Source organism: Chenopodium album, chromosome 20 (genome assembly GCF_948465745.1).
Source record: "Chenopodium album chromosome 20, dcCheAlbu1.1, whole genome shotgun sequence".
NCBI lineage: Eukaryota > Viridiplantae > Streptophyta > Magnoliopsida > Caryophyllales > Amaranthaceae > Chenopodium > Chenopodium album.
This window is the reverse complement of record NC_137853.1, coordinates 25199302-25224581: the sequence shown is the minus strand read 5'-3', so window position 1 is coordinate 25224581 and position 25280 is coordinate 25199302. Positions and strand designations below refer to the sequence as shown.

The 25280-nt window shown below is 32.9% G+C and overlaps 2 protein-coding genes across 2 annotated transcripts; one reads left to right on the top strand and one right to left on the bottom strand.

Moving 5' to 3' along the window:
- Positions 1-2086: 2086 nt before the first annotated feature.
- On the top strand, positions 2087-13675 carry LOC145599333 (cyanidin 3-O-galactoside 2''-O-xylosyltransferase FGGT1-like). The gene is made up of 2 exons (XM_081655731.1): positions 2087-3087; positions 12984-13675. Exons 1-2 carry the CDS (start codon positions 2187-2189, stop codon positions 13475-13477), a joined length of 1395 nt encoding a protein of 464 aa, XP_081511857.1. The 5' UTR covers positions 2087-2186; the 3' UTR covers positions 13478-13675.
- A 362-nt stretch (positions 13676-14037) lies between these two features.
- On the bottom strand, positions 14038-23215 carry LOC145597679 (uncharacterized). The gene is made up of 14 exons (XM_081653904.1): positions 22789-23215; positions 22193-22312; positions 20619-20684; positions 20440-20541; positions 19953-20036; positions 19745-19863; positions 19542-19643; positions 18884-19000; positions 17078-17143; positions 16857-16923; positions 16226-16279; positions 16023-16112; positions 14775-14813; positions 14038-14484 (listed from the first exon to the last, which is right to left on the bottom strand). Exons 1-14 carry the CDS (start codon positions 22831-22833, stop codon positions 14365-14367), a joined length of 1191 nt encoding a protein of 396 aa, XP_081510030.1. The 5' UTR covers positions 22834-23215; the 3' UTR covers positions 14038-14364.
- Positions 23216-25280: the final 2065 nt, after the last annotated feature.

Here is a 25280-nt window from a genome sequence, read left to right as displayed (position 1 = left end):
TTTATTTTACAGTTTATGTCTTTAACTAGTATTTGCTGTATTAGGGAGTACTTTGAAAGTCTAGAGTGGTATTTATACCCTCTACTTTCCTTTTGTTGGATTTGCTGGACATCTACAGCAGTCTTTTTCCTTTTGTACTGATGATCTACTTCATCAGTTTAACTTTGATATAATATAAATATGCTCCCTTTTGTGTTAAAAAAAAGGTTAGCTTAGATATTATTTTTCATAATTTTTAGCTTAGTTTTTCTTTTCCGTGATTTCGTTCAGTGAGGAATTTCGTTCGTCAATTTCGTTTTTATGCAAGTCTTAGTTGACTTCTTTTAATTTAATTTTATTATAGTTTTCTTTAAGTTTTAGTATCAATATTTTCTTAATCTCATCATATCTTTTCAATTATCCTTTGCTTTTATTTTGTTAGTTAAGTATACATATGTAATTCTTGTTTATATTATAATTATTATTATTATTATTATTATTATTATTATTATTATTATTATTATTACTATTATTGTTATTACTATTTATTGATATGTTTCCTTTAATTGCTCTGATTAGTTTATTTTTAATTATGCGCGAGTAGTAACCTTTCTAGGGTTTGTGGGGATCCATATATAATATGAGGGGGTAATTTATTGTTGTTGATTGTCAATGCTAGATTAATTTCCTATTGATTGATTTAATGCTATGCAATTAGATTAGCGCTGGTTTAATTGTATGAGTTACGCAATATTGATTCGAGATTCGAGAGATGAGAATTAATATTAAGGCCTAGTTTCAATAGGCAGTTTAATTTATAAATGGTTAAGTCGAGATTCGAGAGATGAGATTTAATACCGGTAAATTAACTCTGTGATTGTAATACGTAGCGAAAGCCCTTCATGATCTGATTAATTGATACATTGATGATTGATTATTATGTTTTACCCTGGAGTATTATTTATTGGTGAACCTATGCCCTAGGTCTTTTATTCATTGTTTTTCTCCTACTTTTATTCTCCCTAATTTTATTCTTCGTAGTATAATTCCTTTAAATAACAACAATTTGGTTACTTAATAATTTAGATTATAATTAATTAATTAGGAATAAAAAGACTTGTTTTCCTGTGGATTCGACCCTATTTCCCTATCTATTTTAGTTAGTGGTTTTAGGAATTACTTTTGATTAGGTGATACGACTTTAGTCTGCCATAAATATAAAATTTAATATAAACAAAAGTTAAATATAAGCAGGAAATTAACAATTTGTTTAAAGCGACGAAAACCTCAGTCAATTGGAGCGAAAATGTGAAAGATGAATGATGATAAACTACTCTTGAATTATAACGTATTGTGATTTGATTTAAATTTGTAACAAATCCACCAGACTTTCGCTAAGATTTGGCTCAAATACTAGTTGAGGTAGTAGCTTTGAGGTTGGATTAAATCATAATTTTTGGGAAAATCTCAACAAATTTCTAGTTGGAGATAGAAAGCTAAGATAAAAAAAATTAATTAAAAAAAAAAGTAAATTTGTTTTCTCTTTATTTTGGGCACTGCAGAGTGCAAAGTCTGCAGACACTATGGCTACAAATGACACGTGATAATTATTGATGGACAGTATTTTTATTGTGCACCGGGGGTATACAAAAGGAATTGTAATTTAATTTCCATGTACAAAGTACTACAGTATTAAACATGGTGCATCCGTGCATACACAAGTAAAACAGTTAGTTGCAGTATTTAGATTTAGTCATTTAGAAATGAAGAAAATACCATAAAAAGAGAGAGGAGCAAACTCAAATAAATTTCCAAACTATAAAACGGTTTTATTAGACTATTAGTTGTATAATTGTAGTAATTAGAGAATAGACTTTATTCTTTAGTAGCACAAAAGGGAATTGTGCCTTGAACGTGTCTTCGAAGCTAACGTAACTTTGTTAATTTGTTAAATCTCTGCAACAAAGATTAATCAATATTTTATTTGGACTAACATGTCCTCATTCAACTAACGTGGGCAACAGAAAAAAAAATAAAAACAAAATTATGGACACGTGGGCAACGTCCGAGGCGGTGAGCTCAAAAATTTCTCTCACAATTTCAAGGAAGCAAAGTCAAATATTACTCCCAAAATCAAATATATAGAGCCTAACATATCGCATTAGGAAATTACAAGTAGTGTTGTAATAATTTTTTGTTCAGTGAAAATGGCTTACATTAATGACTCCATTACTTTGAACATAGCTTTTTATCCATGGTTTGCTCTCGGCCACCTTACTTCGTTCCTCCGATTAGCTAACAAGCTAGCTGAAAGAGGTCACAAAGTCTCCTATTACCTCCCAACTAAAACACAATCAAAATTAGCTACACAAAACCACTACCCAGATCACCTAACTTTAATACCCATCGATGTTCCACCCGTCGATGGCCTTCCTCCCGGGGCCGAGACAACCAACGATGCGACCTCGGCTGCGCCCCTTATCATGACTGCGATGGACATGACTCGTGATACTATCGAATCCCATCTAGCCCAACTCAAACCCGACTTTGTTTTTTATGACTTCGCTTATTGGATGCCTGAACTAGGCAGAAAACATGGGTTCAAAACAGTGCACTACATCACTGGATATGTAGCAAGATACGCTGGCTTTGCCACCTTCATTAACAATCACAAGGAGATTTCCACGGAAGAGGCCGCCGATGATAAAGCTAAAACAACACTACCAGATCTTCCAGCCGAAATCTTTCGGATGCGAGCACACGAGTCCAAGATTATGGCGGGTACAGGTCGAAAGAAATTCGGACTAAAGGGTCTAACATTAGGTGAACAATTCGGTATATCGTTTCGAGAATGCGATGCTATTGGAGCCAAGACATGTAAAGAGATGGAAGAGTTTTATTGTGAGTTTATTGAGAAGATGCTAGGTAAGCGTGTGCTTCTAGCAGGGCCTGTGGTACCTAAACCCCCTTCGTCGACACTCGATGAGCGTTTCGACGACTGGCTAAAGGGATTTGGTGCTGCTAGTGTTATATATTGTGCACTTGGGAGCGAATGTGCTCTGGAACTAAACCAATTTCAAGAGCTTCTTCTTGGCCTAGAGCTTACAGGTGCGTTGTGCTAACTTATCTAGCGATCATGTTAAATTCTAGTGCATATAGAATATGGGGTGAGTTCGTTGATAAGATGTGTATGGTATATCTTAGCTTGCATCATCGTTGAGCTAGCGATGGTTTGTTTGCTTGTCATTTTTAGAGGTACTCCGGCTGTCCTTCAAACAAAACACATTTAACGATTGGTGTCTTCATTAGTGAATCAATACTAATTAATGTGAATTTATAGATACATACGAAGTAAAAAAAAAAAAAAAAAAAAAAAGCCTAACTTTGATTTCATGTAGATATGGAAGACTTTTCAATGGCTATAGAAAAAATTGTGACTATTGTAATTATTTCAATCTCGACCGTTTATTTTTTAAGACCGAAAATCTTGTCCATCCTTACATCCAATTGACTTAAAAATTTATACAAGTAAAAAACTGTTTTCCAATTATTTCACAAAACAAAAAAATAACTGCTATTCACAATCGCTGTTCTTATTGAAGTTTCAACCTTCAAATTGAAGAAAGTAAATGCTTGCTGTTTATAATAATCAACATAAGATCAGAGTATCTTAGTCTTCTTAAATCTACATTTTTTCCACCAAAATTATTAAAATAATCATCTTCATCACATATAAAATCAAATCTACAATGGCTACAATATTATTGTGGCCATTGCAAAACTGTCCACTAATTAGAGACGGAAATAAGAAATACGGTGTACATTTAGTTTTTTATTTATGGGTAATGCTATATGTAGCCCTAAGGGCTATATATAAAAATTAAATACATTCTTGGAATAATATGAATTTAGGAATTCATGACAAAAACACGCGTAAATCAGTGTAATTAGTGTTTATATTTTGATGATTTTTTAACTTTTTACGATTTTCAAGTGTAAATTTAATGCTTATATGTAGCCCTAAGGGCTATGTATAACATTTTCCTTTATTTATTTATTTATTTATTTTTCAAACAAGAAATACATTTAGTTGGTTACATATTAGTAGATTATTATTTTTAGTTGGTTACATATTAGTAGATTATTATTTTATTTTATTTTTTTGGACAGGGTGGATGTTTAGTTGATTGTAGACGCATCCAAAGTAAGAAGGTCGACGAAATAAAAACAAGTTGATACTTGATAGTAGACAATGTAAAAGGACCACCAAAATCAAATTAATTATGTCGACTGAAAATGCAGAAAATCATTTGCGTTTTGTTTTTTTTTTTTTTTGGTTTGTAAGGAGTAGGGCTCTATTGGGCCGAAGCCCCACACAGATCCTCCCGACACGGGTTAGCGGGCTAGGCATTTTGTAGGGGGAAGGGGAAAGGGTAAGAGAATCCCCACCTCAAATTGTCTCTAGATTGAACCTCCAACCTCAAGTTAGAAGGTAAACCCTTTCTACTCGACCAAGCTTAGCATGGTAGAAAACTATTGGCAAATAGCTTCTATACCTTTGGTAATGTATAGGATAACTTACTTTAGTTTAGTATTAGATGATCTACAGATGAAAGTGACAATAATAGGTGTCAAGTAGAAAGTATTGTAGAAGGAGATATTCAATTGCGTAGTAAAATAAAGAACGGCAAAAAGTACCACCAAATAGAACTATTTAATGGTATAATGGTATAATATATCTCTAATAATACAAATAAATATACAAATAGTACATCAAATGCCCGTAATTACTGGTCTTAAAAACCTGTGAGGGTTAATTAAGGTCTAATCAGGGTCCTCCTAATCATTTTATAAAAAATTAAAAAAAAATGAGTACATAAAATATCCTAAAATATTATAATTAATATAACAATATGATACAGTTGCTACAGTTTGACTTTTACACTATTCACGTGTTTCACTTTGACTAGCTTTAACGATTTATATTTAGGCTAAAATATAGTCATGTGAGATCTTGTTAGATTCATATCTATCGGTTTATTTAATATCTAATGTTTATAATATTTACATATTGGTATCTAAAGATATAAACGATTGAAAATATGCATTGGCACGCGTGAAAAAAGAAGTGTTGCAAGTAAAAAAAAAAAAAAAAAAAAGACAGGTAAAGTATATAATAATATTATTAAAACAAGTAGACAATTTATACTCTAATGATATAATATACATGCGTAATAGTAAACAAAAATATATTAATGTAAACTTAAAAAATATCATTTTACTCCATTTCTCCTTATTTGTTTACCTCATATTCTATTTTTAGATTTCTCTTAAAAATTGCCCATTTCCTAATATAGTAACTTATCTCACCACTAAATCCACTTGTATATCCCTACCTTATAAAACATACAAGGTTACTATAAATAGTGTGATGCCAATTATATCCTTCAAAAATGTAACTAGGTGACAAACAAATAGGGACGAACAAAGTAGATATTAATTGGCCACATTATCATTAAAAGAGATAGACATCAATTAAAAAAAATATATAAAAATAATAAAATCAAGATTGCCATGTGGATGCAAAATAAAAACAAGGAAATCAATAAATCGTGATCAAAGAGACAAAGACTGTCAAATTGTCAATCTGTCATAGAGGGGAATATTCTATTTGGAATTGGCCTGGATATGGTGAAATAACTTTTTGATTTTATTGATTTAATAAATGGGATAATGGGATTCCGGGAAAGTGTGTTAGATTTAGAACGCGGTTTACAGCACCAATAATTGTCCTACTAAGAATTTCATATTCCTTTTTTTAATTTTTGTGGCTTATTGACTTGAGATTTAACTATTTAAGAAGGGTGGGAATTGATCTAAATAATGAACCTGGACTATAATCGGATTGGTATCAAATAAAATAATGTATAAAATCAAACACATGTTATTCGGACTCATTATTTTACCTCAATTATATTACTCTTGTCGGATATTTGACGCACGAACACGGGTGAACACTTATGCACTTCATTTTACTTCATTCGTGTGTTTAATACTCCCTCCGTTTTTAAATACTAGCTTCATTTCTTCATGAGCGGAGTTTTAGGAGAAATTGGATAAAGTAATAAAATATGGAGGTAGTGGGGTAGATGAGAACCTATAAATAAACTAAAGGAACAACCGCGCTAACATCATATTGTCCACGTGGCAGCTTTATAAGAAAAATTTTCCCGCCTAAATAAAAATCTGACGTCATTATATTTTCTTTAGTTTCAAATTTTAAATTTAATTTCTCCTCCTCTCAATTTATCTATACTCTTTAATTTATTTATTTTTCTTCTATCACCAACTATTGGTATCTAATACATCTTTCCCTTATGCTTCATCGAACAAAATACTTTGATGTATACATTTTTCTATTTTCCTGTATATCATTATTTATTTGTTTAATTAAATTCGTATATTAAAAATCTACTTTTTATGTATGTGCTTAAATTTTCATATTCGGTTTGTTCTTCTTCAAAATTAATTTTATAAAATTAGCATTTACAACTAATGGTTATATCTCAATAATTTTTCTGATACGTAATAATACATAAAATATATATACTCTATATTTTCGTGCATCGCACGGGACTAATCTAGTAAAATATTATAAAAAAAAAAAAACAAAAGTAATGGAAGAATAGGAGGAAAGAGAGTATTATGTTGGGTCCACCAAGTGTGAGAAATGAATTAAATATTGTAAAAGCTTTCCAAAATAGAAAATAGAGCAAGTATTTAAAAACGGCCGGAAAAGGAAAGTGGAGCAAGTATAAAAACGGAGGAAAGTGTTACGTTTCTTTTTTTTGTAAAATGTTACATTTAAATATTATACTCCATGTCTCTCTCCTCTCAAGTTCCTCGCATAAGAGCATCTCCAATGGTTCAATTATAAGGACTTGTTTGCAATTTAAATAAAGTTCCTAGCTACTTGCTTACCATTGGAGAATAAAAAATTAAGCAACATGCTAGCAATTGTAGCCCAACCAAGCTACATGCTTGATTGAAAAAGAGACAAATAATCTCCATTCATATTGGAACATGTGTATAATTATCTATTATTTTTTTAAAACTTTATTTTTTTGCAAACTACAATATGTTGTGGCTTACCATTGAAACAAGTTGTTGCTTAAAAAGTGTTGTAGCTTAGAAATTTATGTGGAAAAGCAAGCTACAAAGCATTGTAGCTTGCCATTGAAGATGCTCTAATCCACTACTACCTTTCTACTCTTTCATTTTTCTAAGGGGTTGTTTGGTTGGATCATTTGGAAGAGAGTTAGAATCTGTTCCATCTAGGTTTTTTTTTTTTTTTTTTTTTTTGAGGTTTTTAGTAATGAAATCTAATACACAAGGTAATTTCCCCCTCCCCTATACCCACCCCTCCTCCTAAGATTCACAATCCACTCTAGCTATTAATGAAAGATATAATCCATTCCAACTACAAACCCAAACAACTTTGGATTAGTTATGGATTTTAGAATCAATACCTCTCGAGTATGAGATTCTATACTAATCTATTCCAGTTTAATAAACAACCAAACACCCCCTAAATATACTCACTTTTCGTTTTCATTCATTATTCTACGGTCTACCCACTTTCATTTTATATATTCCTTTGATAACACTTTTATTCATTTTTATCATTTGGTATGCGTATTCACAATAATTGAATCGAAAAACAGAGGGAATTTTTTGGCGAGTGTGCCAAAATTTGTTACTCCCTCTGTTGTTCACCTCATGTATCATACAGCCAGTTGTGTCCAATAAGGTATCACTAGTTGTAAATTTTTGCTCATTTGACCGAAATGAGTATGTAGAACTTGTACTAGGACTCTAGGAAGAGTTAGTGACAAAATTTTGAATTTACTGTTTGTTTGGAATTGAAAATTTGAAAGTATAATGTTCATGTTCTGTGTTTGGATTAAAGTGTAAATAAAAGAAGAGAGTTTGGGAAAAAAAAAACCCATAAATTTCACAAAAAAGGATTATAACACCATATAATCTCAAATTTTTATTATAATACCAACAAAAAAAAAAAAATGATTTCACTACCATCTAACGGAATTTTAGATGAAATTCGTAAGTGGGGCTTATTATGGACATGTGTCACTCAGCGATTTGTTAAAAGAAATAATTTAATTAAAATTAAAATTAAAAAAAAAAACCATCCGAACCCAACCCAACCCCACCACCGGAACAACCTGCCCAAGCCACCAACAACCTAAACCCAACCGTTGGAAACCCATGACATCCCGCCAGAACTCCCAGACCCCACCAAAATTGCCGAATCCACCAATTCCCCCTTCCTTCTTCCCAAAAACCACCCCAACACCCTAACCATCTCAAGCACTGCCGAAACCACCCCATAAACCACCTAGAAGTTGAAACCCAACAACCCCAGAAACCGAAATCCCTTGCTGGCGACGCGAAACCACAACCTTAAACCAACAATCTTTCCTTTTTGTCGGAGATGGTTCATGGCTTGTGTGGTTTCGACGGACATGGAAAAGGAGGTGGTGGTGGCAACCTTTCGTTTTCGCCGGTGTAGGGATCGTGGTTTCGACGGTGAATGAGGGGCTGTGGTTGGTGGGGTGATGGCCGATGATTTCGCTGGTAAAGGAAAAGGACTCCAGCGGCAGTGGGGGTCTCTAGTGCTGGAGTCACGCCGTCGATGGTGGGTTGGTGGATGGGTTAGGGTTTATGGGTTTTTTCTTTTTATTTTAACTTTTCTTTATTCATTTATTTTTTAAACCAATGACTAAATGACAAGTGTCCATCGCGAGTCCCACTAACTAATTACATCCAAAAATCCGTTAGATGGTGGTAAAATCCAATTTTTTGATTTTTTTGTGGTGTTATAATGAAAGTTTGAAAATTTGTACTCCCCCCGTCCCTAAATTACATTCCTCTTTGGAAATTTACACGGGAATTAAGGAGGGAAGAATAAGACAAATAACAATAATTAGATAATGCAATGGGAAATACAAAGATAGATTAGTTATTACTCATGACAAGCCAACAATCCATTGCAAAAAAAAGGACCAATCACATGCTCCTAATTTAAAAATTTTAACCAATCATATTCATTGTAATTTGGCACAAGGATTATGTGTGAGATTAGGTAAGGATGAGTGAGAAAGCATTAAATATAAAACAGAAAAAGAGAGTTGATTTACTAAAAAAAATTTACCAAAAATAGAAAGGAGGAATGTAATTTTGTAATATCAAAAAAGAAAGGAGGAATGTAATTTAGGGACGGAGTAGTGTTATATAATCCAATTTTTGAGAAATTTGTGGTGTTATTTCCTAATTTCCTTGGAGAAATTTACTCATTATTGTATGAAATATAACATGTGCTCATCTTCGACAAACTAGGCAAATGTAATGCCTCATTTAACAAATTACGCACAACTACAAATGGAAAAAGGAAAAAAAAAATCAAAAATTTGTGCTTGCAATATTGCTCATTGAGATATTGAATTGAATTACAATAGTGTAGATTACTAACAACAATGAAAAAGAAGAAAAGCTTAAACGATAAAGAAATGCATAAAATTAGATCAAAGTCAAACCTATATTGGAGAATTCTTATTATGCAAAAATATGGTGAATGAAGTTAAAAAGTGAGAAGGGTAAGGAAAAAAAAAAATGATTCTTCTCTTTTGTAGTTTAGAGAGTGACACAAAAGAGTCTTATGAATTTAGAAAGAATATATATATCTCTACCAGCCCTATATATATGCATGCGATGCGTGTGTCGATGTATAAAAGATTTTATATTATTTTATTTTTTGTTCTACCCGATTCACCCTTTGGGCTAATTCGGATTTTGGGATCAGTTTTGGGTGGTTAGGTTCCAGTCCCCTTCCAATTATTGTTGTGGGGGATTGAACACGGATCCTTTCAACGTACGAAGTGCAGTCCCAATCACCACTGCACCAACACTCAATTGGTGTCAATATACATAAAGGATGCTTTTATTACATCTCTGTTAGAGCAATTATAATGGCAAGTTAATTGTCAAATTAGCTTGTCATGGCACATAACTTTTAAGCTAATCATCTTTTTAGCTAGTTTTAGTCTCAATGGTAAGCTATTAATTAACTTACTATTTAAATTATTAATTCATTATAATTACTAATTTACTTTTAGCATGTTCTTTTAGCAAGTTTTATTTTTAACAAGAAAATTAGCTTGGCCAAGCTAATTGTATATTCTAGCTCCAATAGTCAAGTTAGTAGCTAGGGATTAATTAAAATTGCAAGCAAATTTCCGGCTACAGCCATGGGAGTTGCTCTTATGGTTCCGATTTTTCACACAATTATTATTACACTTTTGATGTCTTCCTTTTCATATGTGTTTTAGAGTTTTGTGCCCTCTCAATTATTTTCGATTCAAAATTTTGAGGCCATGTATGTTATTTAAAAAAACATCTTCTTAATTTCATATTTAATGAAACATAAATTATATTAGTAGTTTTTTTATTTGAGTTTATTCTCATGAACAAAAAAATTTATTTTAGGAATGATGAAAATATGGTTACTTATGTTATTATATTTAAATTTTAATATTTTGAGGTTCCCTTTATAGTTTTTTTTTAACAAATAGTTGAGAGATTTTAATTTATCCTAAAAAAAAACCTATGCTATAATAACTACTCACAAAAATAAACTATTATATTAAAAAAATTGTCCTATCATAACTACCCACAAAAAATAAAAAAATTTAATCATCCATCATCTATTTGTCCACAAATTAGATAATGTTCAAATTTGTTAACTATAAGAGTGAGAGATAGTTCAATTGGTTAGAGTTTTCCTCGATTCCAGAAAATCTTGAGACCGATTCTCATCATCCGCCCTTGTGGCTCTCTAAACACCAAAAAAAAAAAAAATGCTAATTATATATACATATGTAACAAAAAAATATTTAATATCCACAATATACATACCACGTTCTACTCTGTTTAAAAAAAATAATAAGAACTACACATCTAGCAATTTTTTTTTATGAAATAAAAAAAATCTAATACCCAAAATGTACCACGTTCTTCTCTTTAAAAAAAAAAAGAAAAGCTATACATCTACCAAAAACACTGTACATCTATCTACTTATGTATCTTGAGTAGGTGTTTACTCCATATTTTAATTAAATTTGTGCAAAAAAATTCAATTACCATATTTTAAAGGTTAGAAGAACAAGGTGTCTACTCCATATGCCCTGTTTAATTTATTCACATCCATATACTCGAAAGTGGAATGTAAACGCTTGCTCTATCCAAAATATTTCTACAACTAGTATCCGATCCATGTATGGTGTAAATTCCTTGAAAAGAATTTAATAGTTATTTTATTGTACTTATATTCATCCGATCAGGCGATCCTATTGGGCTTGTTTGATATCGTTTGTTACAAAAAACCAAAAACAGGATATAAGAAAAAAGGTGTTTTCAATTTTTTGTTGTTTGTTTTTAAAATAATCATGATTTTAATAAATTTGATAAATTTTTAATCCATTATATGACATATATCATATGATTATGAAAAAAAAAAAACCAAAAAAATAGAAAATCACGGCAATGCCAAAGAGAGAAAATAAGTACTAATAATATTTTATGTAAATATTGATTTTTGAAAAAGATATATAGTAGTATATTATGAGTAAAATAATAAATTTCTTTTTATCGTACACGTGTAGCACTATAGCGTGTGACTCTTAGCTTGTATAGCTAAGGAGCCTAAGGTAACTTAAACGTTGGAATATTTTTCACTATTCAATTATGAACACGAAATAAAAACGAATATATTTGTCATATATATCCCTACCTTATAAAAAGTGGGAGATTGTTCTTATGAATAGTGCATGGACTATTATACCCCTCAAAATGTTTTTTTTACCTTCTTACTCCCAAGTGTAATTTTGTAATTTTTCTTAACACCCATCAAATAATTAGAAATTAAATGAAGAATGGAATAATAAATTTTAAACTATTCTATATTTATTTTAATGGGGGTCATGATTTTATTACATGACAACATTAGTCACTAGACATCGAAAGGTTGTTGCCTTTGTGGGAGTTTTTTTTTTTTTTTTTTTTTTCTGTATATTGTGAAGGTCAAAATTAACGACTTATACATAATTGTGTTTAAAGAACATTGAAACTGATGAAATTAATCTGTGATTATGCCAAAGTAGATGTACTAGAAAGAAAGGAAACCAAACTGTCTACGGTGAAAAGGGGAAGAAAGCAAAACGGGATTCAAGGGAATTATGGGTTGCATAGGGTTAATTTATTGCAAAACCAAATTGTTAGAAGCATTTTGTCCGAGTTCATTTTCTGATTATCTGTTAACTTTTGTGCATTGTGAAATCATGTGTATCTTAATACTATTATGTATTAATGCCACTACTATATATGTATTGTGATGTACCATGTATTGCTATATTTTGTACCTTTTTGTTTCCAATTAGGTCAATGAGCACAAAAGATATATTAATATCATAAATTCCTATAAAAAGTGTTAGCACATTGTGTTTTTTTAGTAATTACATAAGGGTGTAGCATGTTGTATCACATTTCCGAGAATATTTTACGACATCAAAGACGAGAGCCTTTGGCAGCAGACGATAAACTCCATGTGAAGTGCAAACACAAGCCAAGAAAATTAAGGCTAAGCAATAGAGAGAAATTCCTTTATCCGTCCATTAACTCCTTGTCAAGTGCAAACATAAGCCAAAAAAAATTAAACCAAAAGGGCTGGCCACTTTGCGCGCAACGCGCGCTTTGGCTGCCCTAGTTATATAAAAGATTTGGAATGATATTATTATAGTTGTATTAAATATTTAGTATTAAGTTATTAATTGATAATTATGGATGATTAGTTCCTCGTTTAGTACAATGTGGCTACACAAACAAGATTTACTACTTGAAATATAATTGTGGTATAAATCAATATCCTGCAGGCAGGCCATTTCTAGCGGCCTTGAAACCTCCTAAGGGTTTCGAGACAGTAGAGTCAGCTTTTCCGACAGGATTTGAAGACAGAATAAGAGGAAGGGGAATTATACATGGTGGTTGGGTGCAACAACAATTGATCTTGCAGCATCCTTCCGTGGGATGTTTCATAACTCACTGTGGGATCGGGTCTCTATCCGAAGCAATGGGAAGCCAATGTCAAGTTGTGTTGATGCCTCAAGCTGTCGACCAGTTTATAAATGCGAGACAAATGAGTTTAGAGTTGAAGATAGGAGTCGAGGTCGAGCCAAGAGAGGATGATGGTTTTTTTACTAAGGAAGCTGTCCAAAAGGCGGTATCTATGGTGATGGATGAAGGAAGTGAAGTTGCTGCAGAAGTGAAGGCCAACCATGCTAAATGGAGAGAATTCATTTTAAAGGATGGTTTAGAGGACTCTTACATTAGTAGCTTCATTCAGAGTTTACAACAAATGCTTGAATGAACTTGGTACACATAGTATATTCTATTGTTTTAAGAATGTACCACGTATTACCATGTACTTTGTTTCGAGAACCTCGGTTATGGCAAACAAAAAAGAAAAACTAGTATTACATCAACTGTATTTTCCCTTACAGATAAGTTTTCCATAAAATGTTTTCCGTTAATAAAAACTGAGCTTATGTTTGAGAAATGCTGGTGATATGCTTAATAGATGAGGCTTTCTAGATCTTTGCTAGGACTCTTGGAAGTTTTGCTACTAAGTAATACGAAGTATGGTGTACCAAAGCAACCAGGTTTAATTCAATTATTCTAGCTAGTACTTATAGGAAAGGAACATTGTAAAGGTCATTGACATTATGGCGCAGGAGAGGTGTATCACTCTCAAGATCGGATGGTCATGACAAAAGCAAACGGCCCGGGAAGAGCTGGCCTTAGATGGACAGTATGTTCACCAATGCAACCAGGTGAAGAGATTATATAGTCATTGCATCGGTTATTTAGAGCTGGCCTTGGATATGAGCTGGCCCGACTTTCTCGCGCAGGTGGGAAACACGTCTGAAGTTACAGGAAAAAATCTCTCTTTCATACATGGAAAATATGATTTACATCTTTAAAATCAATAAAGAATCATAAATAAGCTTGGCTTACAAAAGGATTCCTAGATGCCCAGTGCCTAACGCCCTGTAGACCATTTAGATTCTAATATACATGGCCGATTATATGTAAGTAAGCACCGCATGACCTGAGGGAGGATGACACAATACACATATGTATAATCTTGCAATGGTAAAGGTCATGAAATTCTTGATTGTTCTGCACAACTATGCATGTACATTTGTAGATTTGTATGGCTGTCATTAGATGACCAGTATGTAACTCAAAATTGACTCATCGGTTGTTTTGTTGATCAGTTTGTTTGTAAATGTCAATCCAACACTTGGAATTCTTCACTGCATCGTTCCATCTTTGACTGAACACCTGCATTTCGATGAATGATTGTTTCCTCACCTACAATTTATGAACAATCTCTATATTACGATAGACATCAGAGAGCAATATGGGGATATTCTTTTTCTAGTTACTGTAGGAATCTGATTTAGAAAATTTTATCAAAGGAGGAGTTTTACTTTTAACAGGTTAAACAGCAAAGAATTCTAATTCAAGAAATGAAAACTACAACGACTGTTATGTTATAAGAAGATCAAAATGATGCTCGGATATAATTAGCAAATGATTTAATAGAATCCATTAAATGTACTTGACAGAATGAGATGATGAAAATACAAGACAAAACTTACAGCAGGTCTATTATCAATTCTTAGGGTCTTAGATGATTCCTGCAAATCAAAAAGAAGAATCAATTGTGAGAAGGGTGGATTTGATCAGCAAAACGAGAGCAATAACATGAAGATGCACTAGCCACTAAATATAAATAGTCGTTGCATAAAATCATGTGCTCGTCAAAGTGGTGCTAATAATCCAAAATAAAGAGAGTATTTAAATAAATTAAGGAGAACAATGCCTTAGCTATCTCTCACTTGATTTTTGAGCATGCAGTCATTGCAATGTTAATCAATTCAAGCAGAGATTTATCAGAGTATGAGTCAAGAATGTCTATGTTATCCAAAACTACAACTGGGCAAGAAAATAGGCATGCGAATGCATTTAAACTTATATAAGGAATACATACTTATTTCAATAAAATCTTGAAAAGATCTTTAAACAGTGGAGCAGTTTTGGGTTTCTTACACATGCAATCTTATATTTTTAGTGATAGGTTTCGTTGGCCTAACAATAAAAAAATAAAATGATTCATACAATCATTGAAGTAGTTCTACAAATACAGAAATGTAGAGGCACAAATTAATGTAACATAAAAGTGACTTTGGTTGAACAATTCATGGTAAATTTGAATCAGGTGCATTTGGTCAATGCAAGATGAAGAGAAAGATCCATGACAAAGTGACCAATGTTATGCCATTTACTTTAGTAACTGAAAAAAGTAAAGCATAAACATACCATAGTAATCTCATTACTCAAAAATGAAGACAAACTGCATTTTTGAAGCAGCAAAATAGTCTACTGTTGCTTCATATATGTAATAAATTTGAGCATCTTTCAATAATAATACTCCCTCCGTCCCCTTTTGATAGTCCCTTATGGGCAAATTTTAGTCCCAAAATGTTCACCCCATTTGCTTTTTCCAACAACCATTAATATTATTTTTTTACCAAAATTCCCTCCAATTTGCAACAATATTTGTGCAAATTTAACTTTCCCATGTATATTTTGTTTTTTCATGTACTTTTATTACTTTCTCTCTCTACTTTTTTGCATACCCAATGTCAATTTACTTTTTCAATGTACTTTTACTATTCTTATTTGTGTTTATTAATTCCCGTAATTAATGCCCATAAGGGACTATCTAAAGGGGACGGAGATAATAGTAGTAGTAGTAGTAGTAGTAGAAGATAACAAAATAAAATAAAATAATAATACTAACAAATAGAGCATTAACTGCAAACAACAATACTCAGGGTACGCACCTTGGTTTGGTCCAAGATACCAAGTGTGGGAAGTCCAAGATGAACAATGTACTCGGAATCCACAACACCAACTTTCTTGGTTCTATCACCCTGAAATTTGTACCCAATATAAACAGCAAGCAAGCGACAGTGAAGATTAAGCAAAACTTTAAAGAAAACTGCCTAATGGGAGGAGGTATGGGTTGATGGAGAAAATCGGTTACCTGTGCACAATAACCAAGCTGTCTATCCAAGCCCCAAGCATGTATCAGATCATTCTGCATGGTATAAAAGTTACATTTTAGTGCCTACTAAAGATTTAATCACCTCATTTTTATGTTGTAAATCACGAATTTAGTTGTTACATATGAAACAATATTCTGTTTAAAAGTAAAATTAGAAAATCTCCAACGATAAGCTACAAGCTATTGATTATTGAAACTTGGGTTGATGATCATTTTCAAGCTACAACAATTAGAAACTAGCAAAATTAAAATATATTAAGAAAAAAATTAAACATTGTAGTGCATGTGTTAAATTTCAAATGAAGCTTGTAATTAATATTATTTCAATCATGTCGGCAGCTTATTTAAGATAAAACAGTTTGCAAACTACTAGCCTGTTTAGCTCTCCAATGGCAAACTAGTACCTATATAAATATTTTATTATGATGCAAGAAAGTGCTATCACAATTCATCTAAAAGCACTCATGATATAATATCTTTTACCATCTTGATCTAGATGTCCTCATTAAACATTTTGTTAAATAACTATAATCTTAATTTGTATATTAAATTAAGCATACATTTGCTAATTCCCCCAAAAAGAAATTTGCTATACCAGCAGAAAGCCTACCTGGACCATATACCATACACATTGCCAAGCTGCTCTTGAGAAGGCTGGTGCCATCATTTCCACCCAGCTGCATCAGCAATTTTAAACATAATAAACTTAATAAAAAATTCTCGGCACTTCCTCATCAATGTGCAACAGCAATGCTTTTTCCATATAACACTACAAATTAATACCAATAGTTTCATTCATACTAGCCAAATTGCATGATCCAGTATACTTACCCTGTGCATGGCGGAGCTGTGCTGTTATCGTCACACCTTCCACCTCCTTTTGATTTGTAATATCTCCTGCTCACAAAGGAAACAATTTAGACTCAATGGCTTGAAATTCATATGCGCCCACAAAGAAAGGGTGGAGGATGTCCAATCTAAGCATGATGTACATCATCCTCAATTTACACTTGACCTATGAGGCAAACTGGTATAAACATTAGCACCCATTTGCTACATGGGTGTAAAAGTTGGCAACATGTTAAACAATTACAACCCAAAAAAAAAAAAAAAAAAAAAAAAAAAGCTACTTTTTCGCCTCACTTTTACCTCCCTTCTATTATTTTGCCAACAATTTTTATTTTTTTTGTTTTTTTGGTGTTGCATAGCTTACTATTTCTACTTATTTCTATCACATTTGCTGCAGAATGCAAACTTCATTATGCTATACAATTCCCACTAATATTAACTGTATAGATGTTGGGTCCGGGGGATGTTACAGAAGTGAAGGCAGAGAGGATTGGTATGGGTGATTGAGATGGTAGTGTTGTAGCGCAGAGAAAGCTTGTTCCATCCCATCGATAAACCAAACTTTCAGGAATTGTTGTGAGTCTTGTGACTTTAAAGAAACACAAATGCAGTACGACTACTCTTATAAATCAAACCGGTACTTTATACACTTTCTAATCAAAGGGAAATGGCATTCATTTCACAATATTCTTCAACAAAACAAATGGTATCTATTCTAATGTGGACTATCCCAAAAGGCCAAAACATCAGTATGAACCCAGTTACAAGAAGGCAAATCTGTGAAAGTTGAAATCGATTTGGAGATGCCAAAAGGAAACAAGATGAAACCATCTATGAAATGAAGAGATAATTGAAATGCACCATGATACAACTGATAGGCCCCTGCAGTGGAAGAAACCCATTTCTCACATACTTTTTTTAATGGAAGAGAAATTTCATTTTAGGCCTTTGGATGATGAGAGATCACCTTAGAAATGGTAAGCATAGCCCGTAGATAACATATCCAACTACCTCGCCACAAAGTCTATTACAGGTCTCCTTTATTGTGGAGCTCAACCTCTAGAAATTAATTTCGACAAATTGAAAAAGGTTTTTTCAGCTTAGGTAATTGTATTAACTATTACAGGTCTCCTTTATTGTGGAGCTCAAACTTTGTAGATTTGAAAGGTATTACACTTGTTGCAAATACTCTAAAAATGATAGCACTACTCAAAATAGAGGCTTAATTTTTGAAAATTATAGGGAATTTAATAGTCATTTTGGGACTAAGGCTTTGTTGTTGTTGTTGTTATTGTTGTTGTATAAGAAACATAATATACGCTTTGTATGTGGGATAGGAGGGAAACAAGAGCTTTTGGATATATATATGGCATAAAAGCAAATGAAATAGGTCGAAATTAGATCAAAACAGCAATGAATAGCATGTGCATACAGTCCAGTAAAAATATAGGTTCTAGTGTTGCAATTTATAATTATTTACTGAGCTGTTGACAAGAATGATAACATTTACACTGAAGTGGCAAATGGATCCTCACTTTAATACCAATGTGGCTCATTGGCCTCTTACAATTTGAACTAAACTTGCACACACAAGCTAAGATACAATCCAAAGCTTACAGCTTTATGACTATACAGATGTAAATTGTTTAACAAGATGTGTTGATCTAAAAATGCAGAGACTTTAATAAAAAATATTAGAATATTCATGACAGTAGTAATGATTAAAGCTTTTGACGGATCAGATTAATGAGAATGAGAACTTTTCTATAAACATGCTACATAACCTACCTGTGCAACCTTTCATTCTTCCTGCGAGCAGTGATAGATTGATGAACCACTGATTTAACAGGATCAAGTGCTGGTTGTGATATCTCCAGTCCTTCACTTTTTATAATGTTGATGTACCTGCAATAAATTTGCAAACATTATTTACCTAATTAAACTTGGTCCAACATCTCAGTAACTAGAATTAAGATCAGCCATTTGTCAGAAAAAGATCAAACTGCAATAGGTATACAGCAGCTACTCGCTGATAAAACTCTCTTTTCTGCTGCTGCAATCCCCCCCAGTACCCCTCCCCACCTCCTCCCTCTCTTGTCAAGCTCCCCAAACATTTGGAAGAATGAAGGGAAATTTTGATCGAAATTTCATCTCATAGATGTCTCACCGCCTTATGGTGGCTATGCTCAGCTTCGTGTGAGAACTGGCTAAAACAACTTCACAATTTCTACTATCACTTTCTTGCGTATATAGCCTGCTTGGTCGCTTGGATCCTACATAAATATTCTAATAAAAAAGACTACTATGTCCTACACGCTTTCTTTCAGAAAAAAGATACCAACCAACAAAACTTAAATGGAGTATGATTTAGAGATATCAGTTCAAAAGGAAATCATATGTTCTGCAATAGAACAAAAGCAGGATACATAAAAAGGTATAAGATTACCTTTGTGGATTGAAATTAGCTACATCAAGGTCCTCATCCCAAAGAAAAATATAGTCATACTCTGCCACAATATCTGGATGCAAAAAACGCTTGGCAAACCACCTACAGCACAACAATACATGCATATAGAGGCCCGTCTCAAACTTTCTGAACATAGCATACACCAGCGAAACAAAATTTATATACCAATTACCAAAAGTTACCATTTTGTTTGGTTCTTAGCAGAAACATGTATCACTTGATTATTCCACTTAAAATCACTCCATTGATCCACAATGCCATCATAATGAAAGAGCATTATGACAAAGCCGCTGGAAAGAAACTGGACGAGTATAATAAGCATTAAAGAGGAGCACGACAAACTGCAAGTAGCAGAGAGCATAGACTTAGGCCAGAGGCATAAGCATTTACCTTCTCAACTATTTTATTTACTATCTCCTTTTGCTTTGCTCCCACTGCAATTGCCAACAAGTTCAAAGAAGGCTTCATCTTCTCCTGAAATAAAGGTATCATTCAGTTTAGCACACTAACTTGAAACATCAAATAGTATACGATGATAGCTTTTAGTTCAATAAGATATTGTCTTAAGGTCAGTTCAAACACTTTGACAGTATGCCAGTATGGGACTCAAGTTAGCAAATAATAACTAAGGGCCTGTTCTGATTAACTTAACATAACTGAGAGCTCAGCGCAACTGAATTGAATTGTTTATGAGAGAAGGAAATTAGTAACTGAACTGAATTGAAATGAAATTAAGCTGAAGAGAACATGCCCTAAATGACCATGTCTGTCTTTCTTAGGTCAAACTGATAGTTATTAGACCTAGATTAAAATAAATCAGAGGAAACTATACAAGCACCATATTTAGAGCCCAAGACACGTAACTGAAACTGCATACCTTGACTAAGTTGGAATCCCATAACGGTCGCAATTCCAAGTTGGATGTTTGGACAACAATTCCCTCAGGTAATGCCTCACTTCCCGAAGGCCTACATCGATTCTAAGAAAACGAACTACGTCAATAACATTAACTTTAAATATTCAACTAGCTAAAAGTTAAATTATCAATCATCTAACCCTGCAGAAACTAGATTTTGGACTATGTGCAGTGCCCATCACTTCCATTGGCCATTTTGATATTCTCTGCAATGAGTGATTTAACCATTACAAGTTTAAACACATAGGCTATAAGTAAATATAAAAATATGCACCTTCAATCTATAGCATTTAACAATTCAATCAATAACTAAAGCTGATATACATCAATTATAAAAGGCTAATCATGGACTACAAGTCTAGAACCATTAACATAAATTTCATATTTGGTAGTTGTTAAAATATTATAGAGTACTGGAGTAGTATATTTCATTGACTAGGTAAATTTTTGTAAGAAGGATCACGAATTCACGATACAGGGTCGTCTACTTGTCTAATAACATTTGCCACAAAAATATACTCCGACTCAAGTAAGATAACGACCTGTCTTCCACTCTAAGGACGATAATTGTGACTATTAGTGTTAAATTTCGAAACAATGTGAAATGGGCCTGGGCAACCCGAACAAGGAGGAGGAGAGTTTAGCCCACAAACAAGGCTTTGGAGCTTCCATACTAAAACCAATTGGTAATAGTAGGAGGTACTCCTCTACCTTATAAAGTGAAACCTTCTCTCCTCTTTCTCCAATGTGGGACACTCATAAGTGGGCTACAATGGGATTCAACACTCCCCCTCACTTATGAGTGTCCTTAGAACTTCAGAGCTAACTGGATAAGGCCAGATCAATAATCCTCTTAGGGGCTGGACATCCTGTCGAGGTAAATCCTTATCCAGTAGCGATTAAATACCCAGTTTAGAAGAGACCCGCAACCCGAGCTCTGATACCATGTTAAATTTCAAAACAATGTGAAATGGGCCTGGGCAACCCGAACAAGGAGGAGGAGAGTTTAGCCCACAAACAAGGCTTTGGAGCTTCCAAGAGGAGAGTTTGGGCCACAAACAAGGCTTTGGAGCTTCCATACTAAAACCAATTGGCAATAGTAGGAAGTACTCCTCTACCTTATAAAGTGAAACCTTCTCTCCTCTTTCTCCAATGTGGGACACTCATAAGTGAGCTATAATGGGATTCAACAATTAGTATATTCACTTGCTGCCAATACTAATCAAAAAAAATGAAATGAGATATTCTAATCAGAAGCTTAATGATTAAAGTTTCACAACATTTGTCTTTGAGCATAGTCATTGTATCAAACAATTAACCATAAGTCCATAAGTCCATAAGTCCATTTCAATTAATCATACAACTAAACAACTACAGTACCTTTTAAAACAGTTTTCACACTAATATTTCAAACAACTCGCAAGTCCCAAGTCCCAAATCCAAAGTCCAAGCATAATTGGTCTAGCCTAGGAGTCATGATCATCAAAATTCCGGTTTTCAATCCGGTCCGGTGTACACTACACCGGGATCGTACAACTTATGAAACCATCATAGACTTTATGGTATATACTTAACTTCAACAAGTATACAAAATTACACATTTCCTTAAAGTAAAAAAAGTTAATAACTTTGATCACTTCATGACAAATTGCTAATTGCTAATACATTGAATGCAAATATGAAATCAACTATTCGTGGTAAAGAAGATACTTACTTCTCTGTAATCCTCTGCAATTAAAGCACTTCCAGTGAAGTAAGTTAAACATATCAGAGACAATCCTATGATGACTTTGTACAAATATAATCTGTTCTTTGTGTCTGAGAATGCAGAAATCTGAAATTAAAAATAAAAAATTATTACATTAACAACCATTAAATGATTTAAACAATAATTTTATTGGAAATACGAGCTGAATTTTTTTTTTTTTTTGAAGGAAATACGAGATGAATTTCATTGTGCTACAAACAAAATTCTGAAAAAAAAAAAAAAAAAAAAAACTTTAAAATGATAAATTATAGTAATGGTACAATAATTAAAAAAAATAGTTAAAACAAAAAAATTCTTGTTAAAAAACAAGAAATAGTGAGCAGAATAATCAAAAATTGAGGAATTTTTTTGTTAAGAAATTCTGAGCTCACTTATGCAATTTAAAAAAAAAAAGCAGCGGTTTAACTTGGAACATACAGTTATTTTAGAAATCGCCAACAAGTTAAAAAATAATAAAGCAAAAAAAACTAAAATTCAGTTAAAAAAAAGTAGAGAAAGCAAGAATTAGAATATTCAGAGAGAGAGAGAGAAGAGAAACTTACAGAAAAGGGGGAATTCATGGTAGAAGAAGATAAGAACATGTACATGAAAGTCCCTTTTTATGGCACACTTTATTGGATTACAATTTTAGTTAAGGGAATTGAATAGAGAAAGGCAGGCCAGAAAAGTAAAGTAAAGAATATTCAAAAGTAGTAGGATAATTCAATTGAATTGAATTGATTTGGATAACTAATTATGCTTCTTTTTCTTGTTTGTCTGTACGAATAAGCAAAAACAAGGAATAATTTGGTGCTAAATTATTCTTGTAATTTCATTTCTGTGAGCAGCGGTGGCTTGAAGGTGGTGCTGGTTGATGTTTGAATGATTGATTATGATATGATGATGGTTGAGGTGGGATTGCGTCGTGGGTATGAACACAGAGAAAATGGGAGTTATGTTGTGTTAATGGGAGTTATTATGAGTATGACTGTTTTCAACTTACTGTTCTAAATTGGATTGTTTGTGACTTGTTATTTATGGTAAAATTATATTTTGTGAGTTTCACGAGAGATAATGTTTTGACTCTTTGGATTTTTAGTGATTTATTAGCTTTGAATAAAATTAATGTGGCGGTTTGAAAAAAAAATTATTCAAAATGTGGTAATTTATGACATTTTTACCCTTTTTTTCTTCTTTCTACAATATAATCAGCTTGTATAACGAGAAAATACAAATATCTCAACATGAGATACATATCATATATCTCATTGTTTGAAGCGTGTCTACCTAACCATGTTGTGAATATGGTTGACAATCATTAAAAGTGAGAATTGATATTATACGATTAGGGACAAGAAAAGTAGGGAGCCGCTAACAAGTTTTAAGGAACTTGTATACCGTTCACGAATCATTTAAGGCAACCACCCGTGAAGGCTACAGTGCTACATTTCATTTATAATCCATGTTATTACTAACTTCATATGGTTCGGAACCACGAAATGAGAATCGAGGACGATGGTACGAAGTAAGTCATGGAGTCACATTCGCCCGTATTGGCCTCTACTCGATAATGTATGTGAAAAATAACTCCTGTGATCTCAAAGGTATACAAACAAAGATTCAATTTGCTTCAAACTAATATTAGGCTAAATTGGTTGAATGTTAATGCACACATAATTCTAAAATATTTGTGATCACTTCAATTAAACAACAAGATTAAAAAGGAACCTAAACCAGTCGTCCAAATTATCTTCTTAGGCGTAATGTTCAATTACATAATCCCTTTAAACATGCAATATGGTGATCACAATAAACAATAGAATAAACATAAATATTGGAAGCAATTTAACCATAATTAATAACGATTAGTATATGCAAAACATAACAAAACCGTTAGAAATATAACGAGAACAAAAGGAACAGTACATGACTCTTTAATTTGATTGTGTTTTCTTACAACTGTAAAACAATAAAACGCGTTATTAACTTCAAGGGAAATAATAAACAACAATGAAAATTAAATTAACTTAAAGTAGAGTTGATTTGGGGCCAAACCCTCAAACAATTCTACCTTTCACACCTTGGTTTAACTGTGGAACTTCGGGTAAAGTACAGACTCCGGAGAGTGCTTAAGGGGCATATGATTAATAATAGGGAAGGCTAGTGATTAGGCTACAACATAAGAGAGAGAGAGAGAGAGAGAGAGAGAGAGAGAGAGAGAGAGAGAGAGAGAGAGTTATTTAGTGCCCCGAAACTGAGAAATAAGCCTTTTATTTATAGAGGAAATGAACATGGTGATGCACAAAAACTAGAAATGAGACGTGCCACAGATAAACCCTTAAAAATTGCCACGTCACGACAGAAATTGTTGTGACACGGTAGAGATTGTCGTGCCAAGACTTTACTCTTTTCCAGAATTCCGTCCACATTCATTTTTATCTTTTTGTTAAGCATTAATTAAGCACGTGATAAATTAGGGGTCGTTTCAATGTTACGGACTAATTTTAGGCTTAAGGTTTTTAATATTTAATAATTGGACTTAATTAATAAACATAACGAAATGGATTAAAAAGGTTTGGGCTAAAATGATGGTTGGACTATGCATGCTTTGGCTAAACAATTGGACTGATCTGTGGACTGAATATATTTGAATTAATATGGATTTTATGCACTCCTGACATTAAATACTCGACCCAACCAATAATGGCGGTGAAAGGTTGTTCATCATTGAGTTTGGTTTTGGGAAGACAGATTTAGATATCTACATGTATATTTGTCATTTTAGCTAGTAAGATGTGGTTAAAATTGTAAAGTTGTCTAAGATATCATTGTATTCAAGCAAAATCAGAACAACACTAATGGAGGAACGGAAAATCAAAACAACATCAATGGAGGAACAAAGAGCTTCAATGGTGAAATGGAACTCTACAATCGGCTTCAATGGAGGAAATTAACATTCATACCCTTTGGGTTAACCATGCGCTTAATTTCTCTATTTTTCTTAGGGTTTTCGTTTAATTTGGCGGCGAAATTGCTGGAATTGTGACGGTAAACG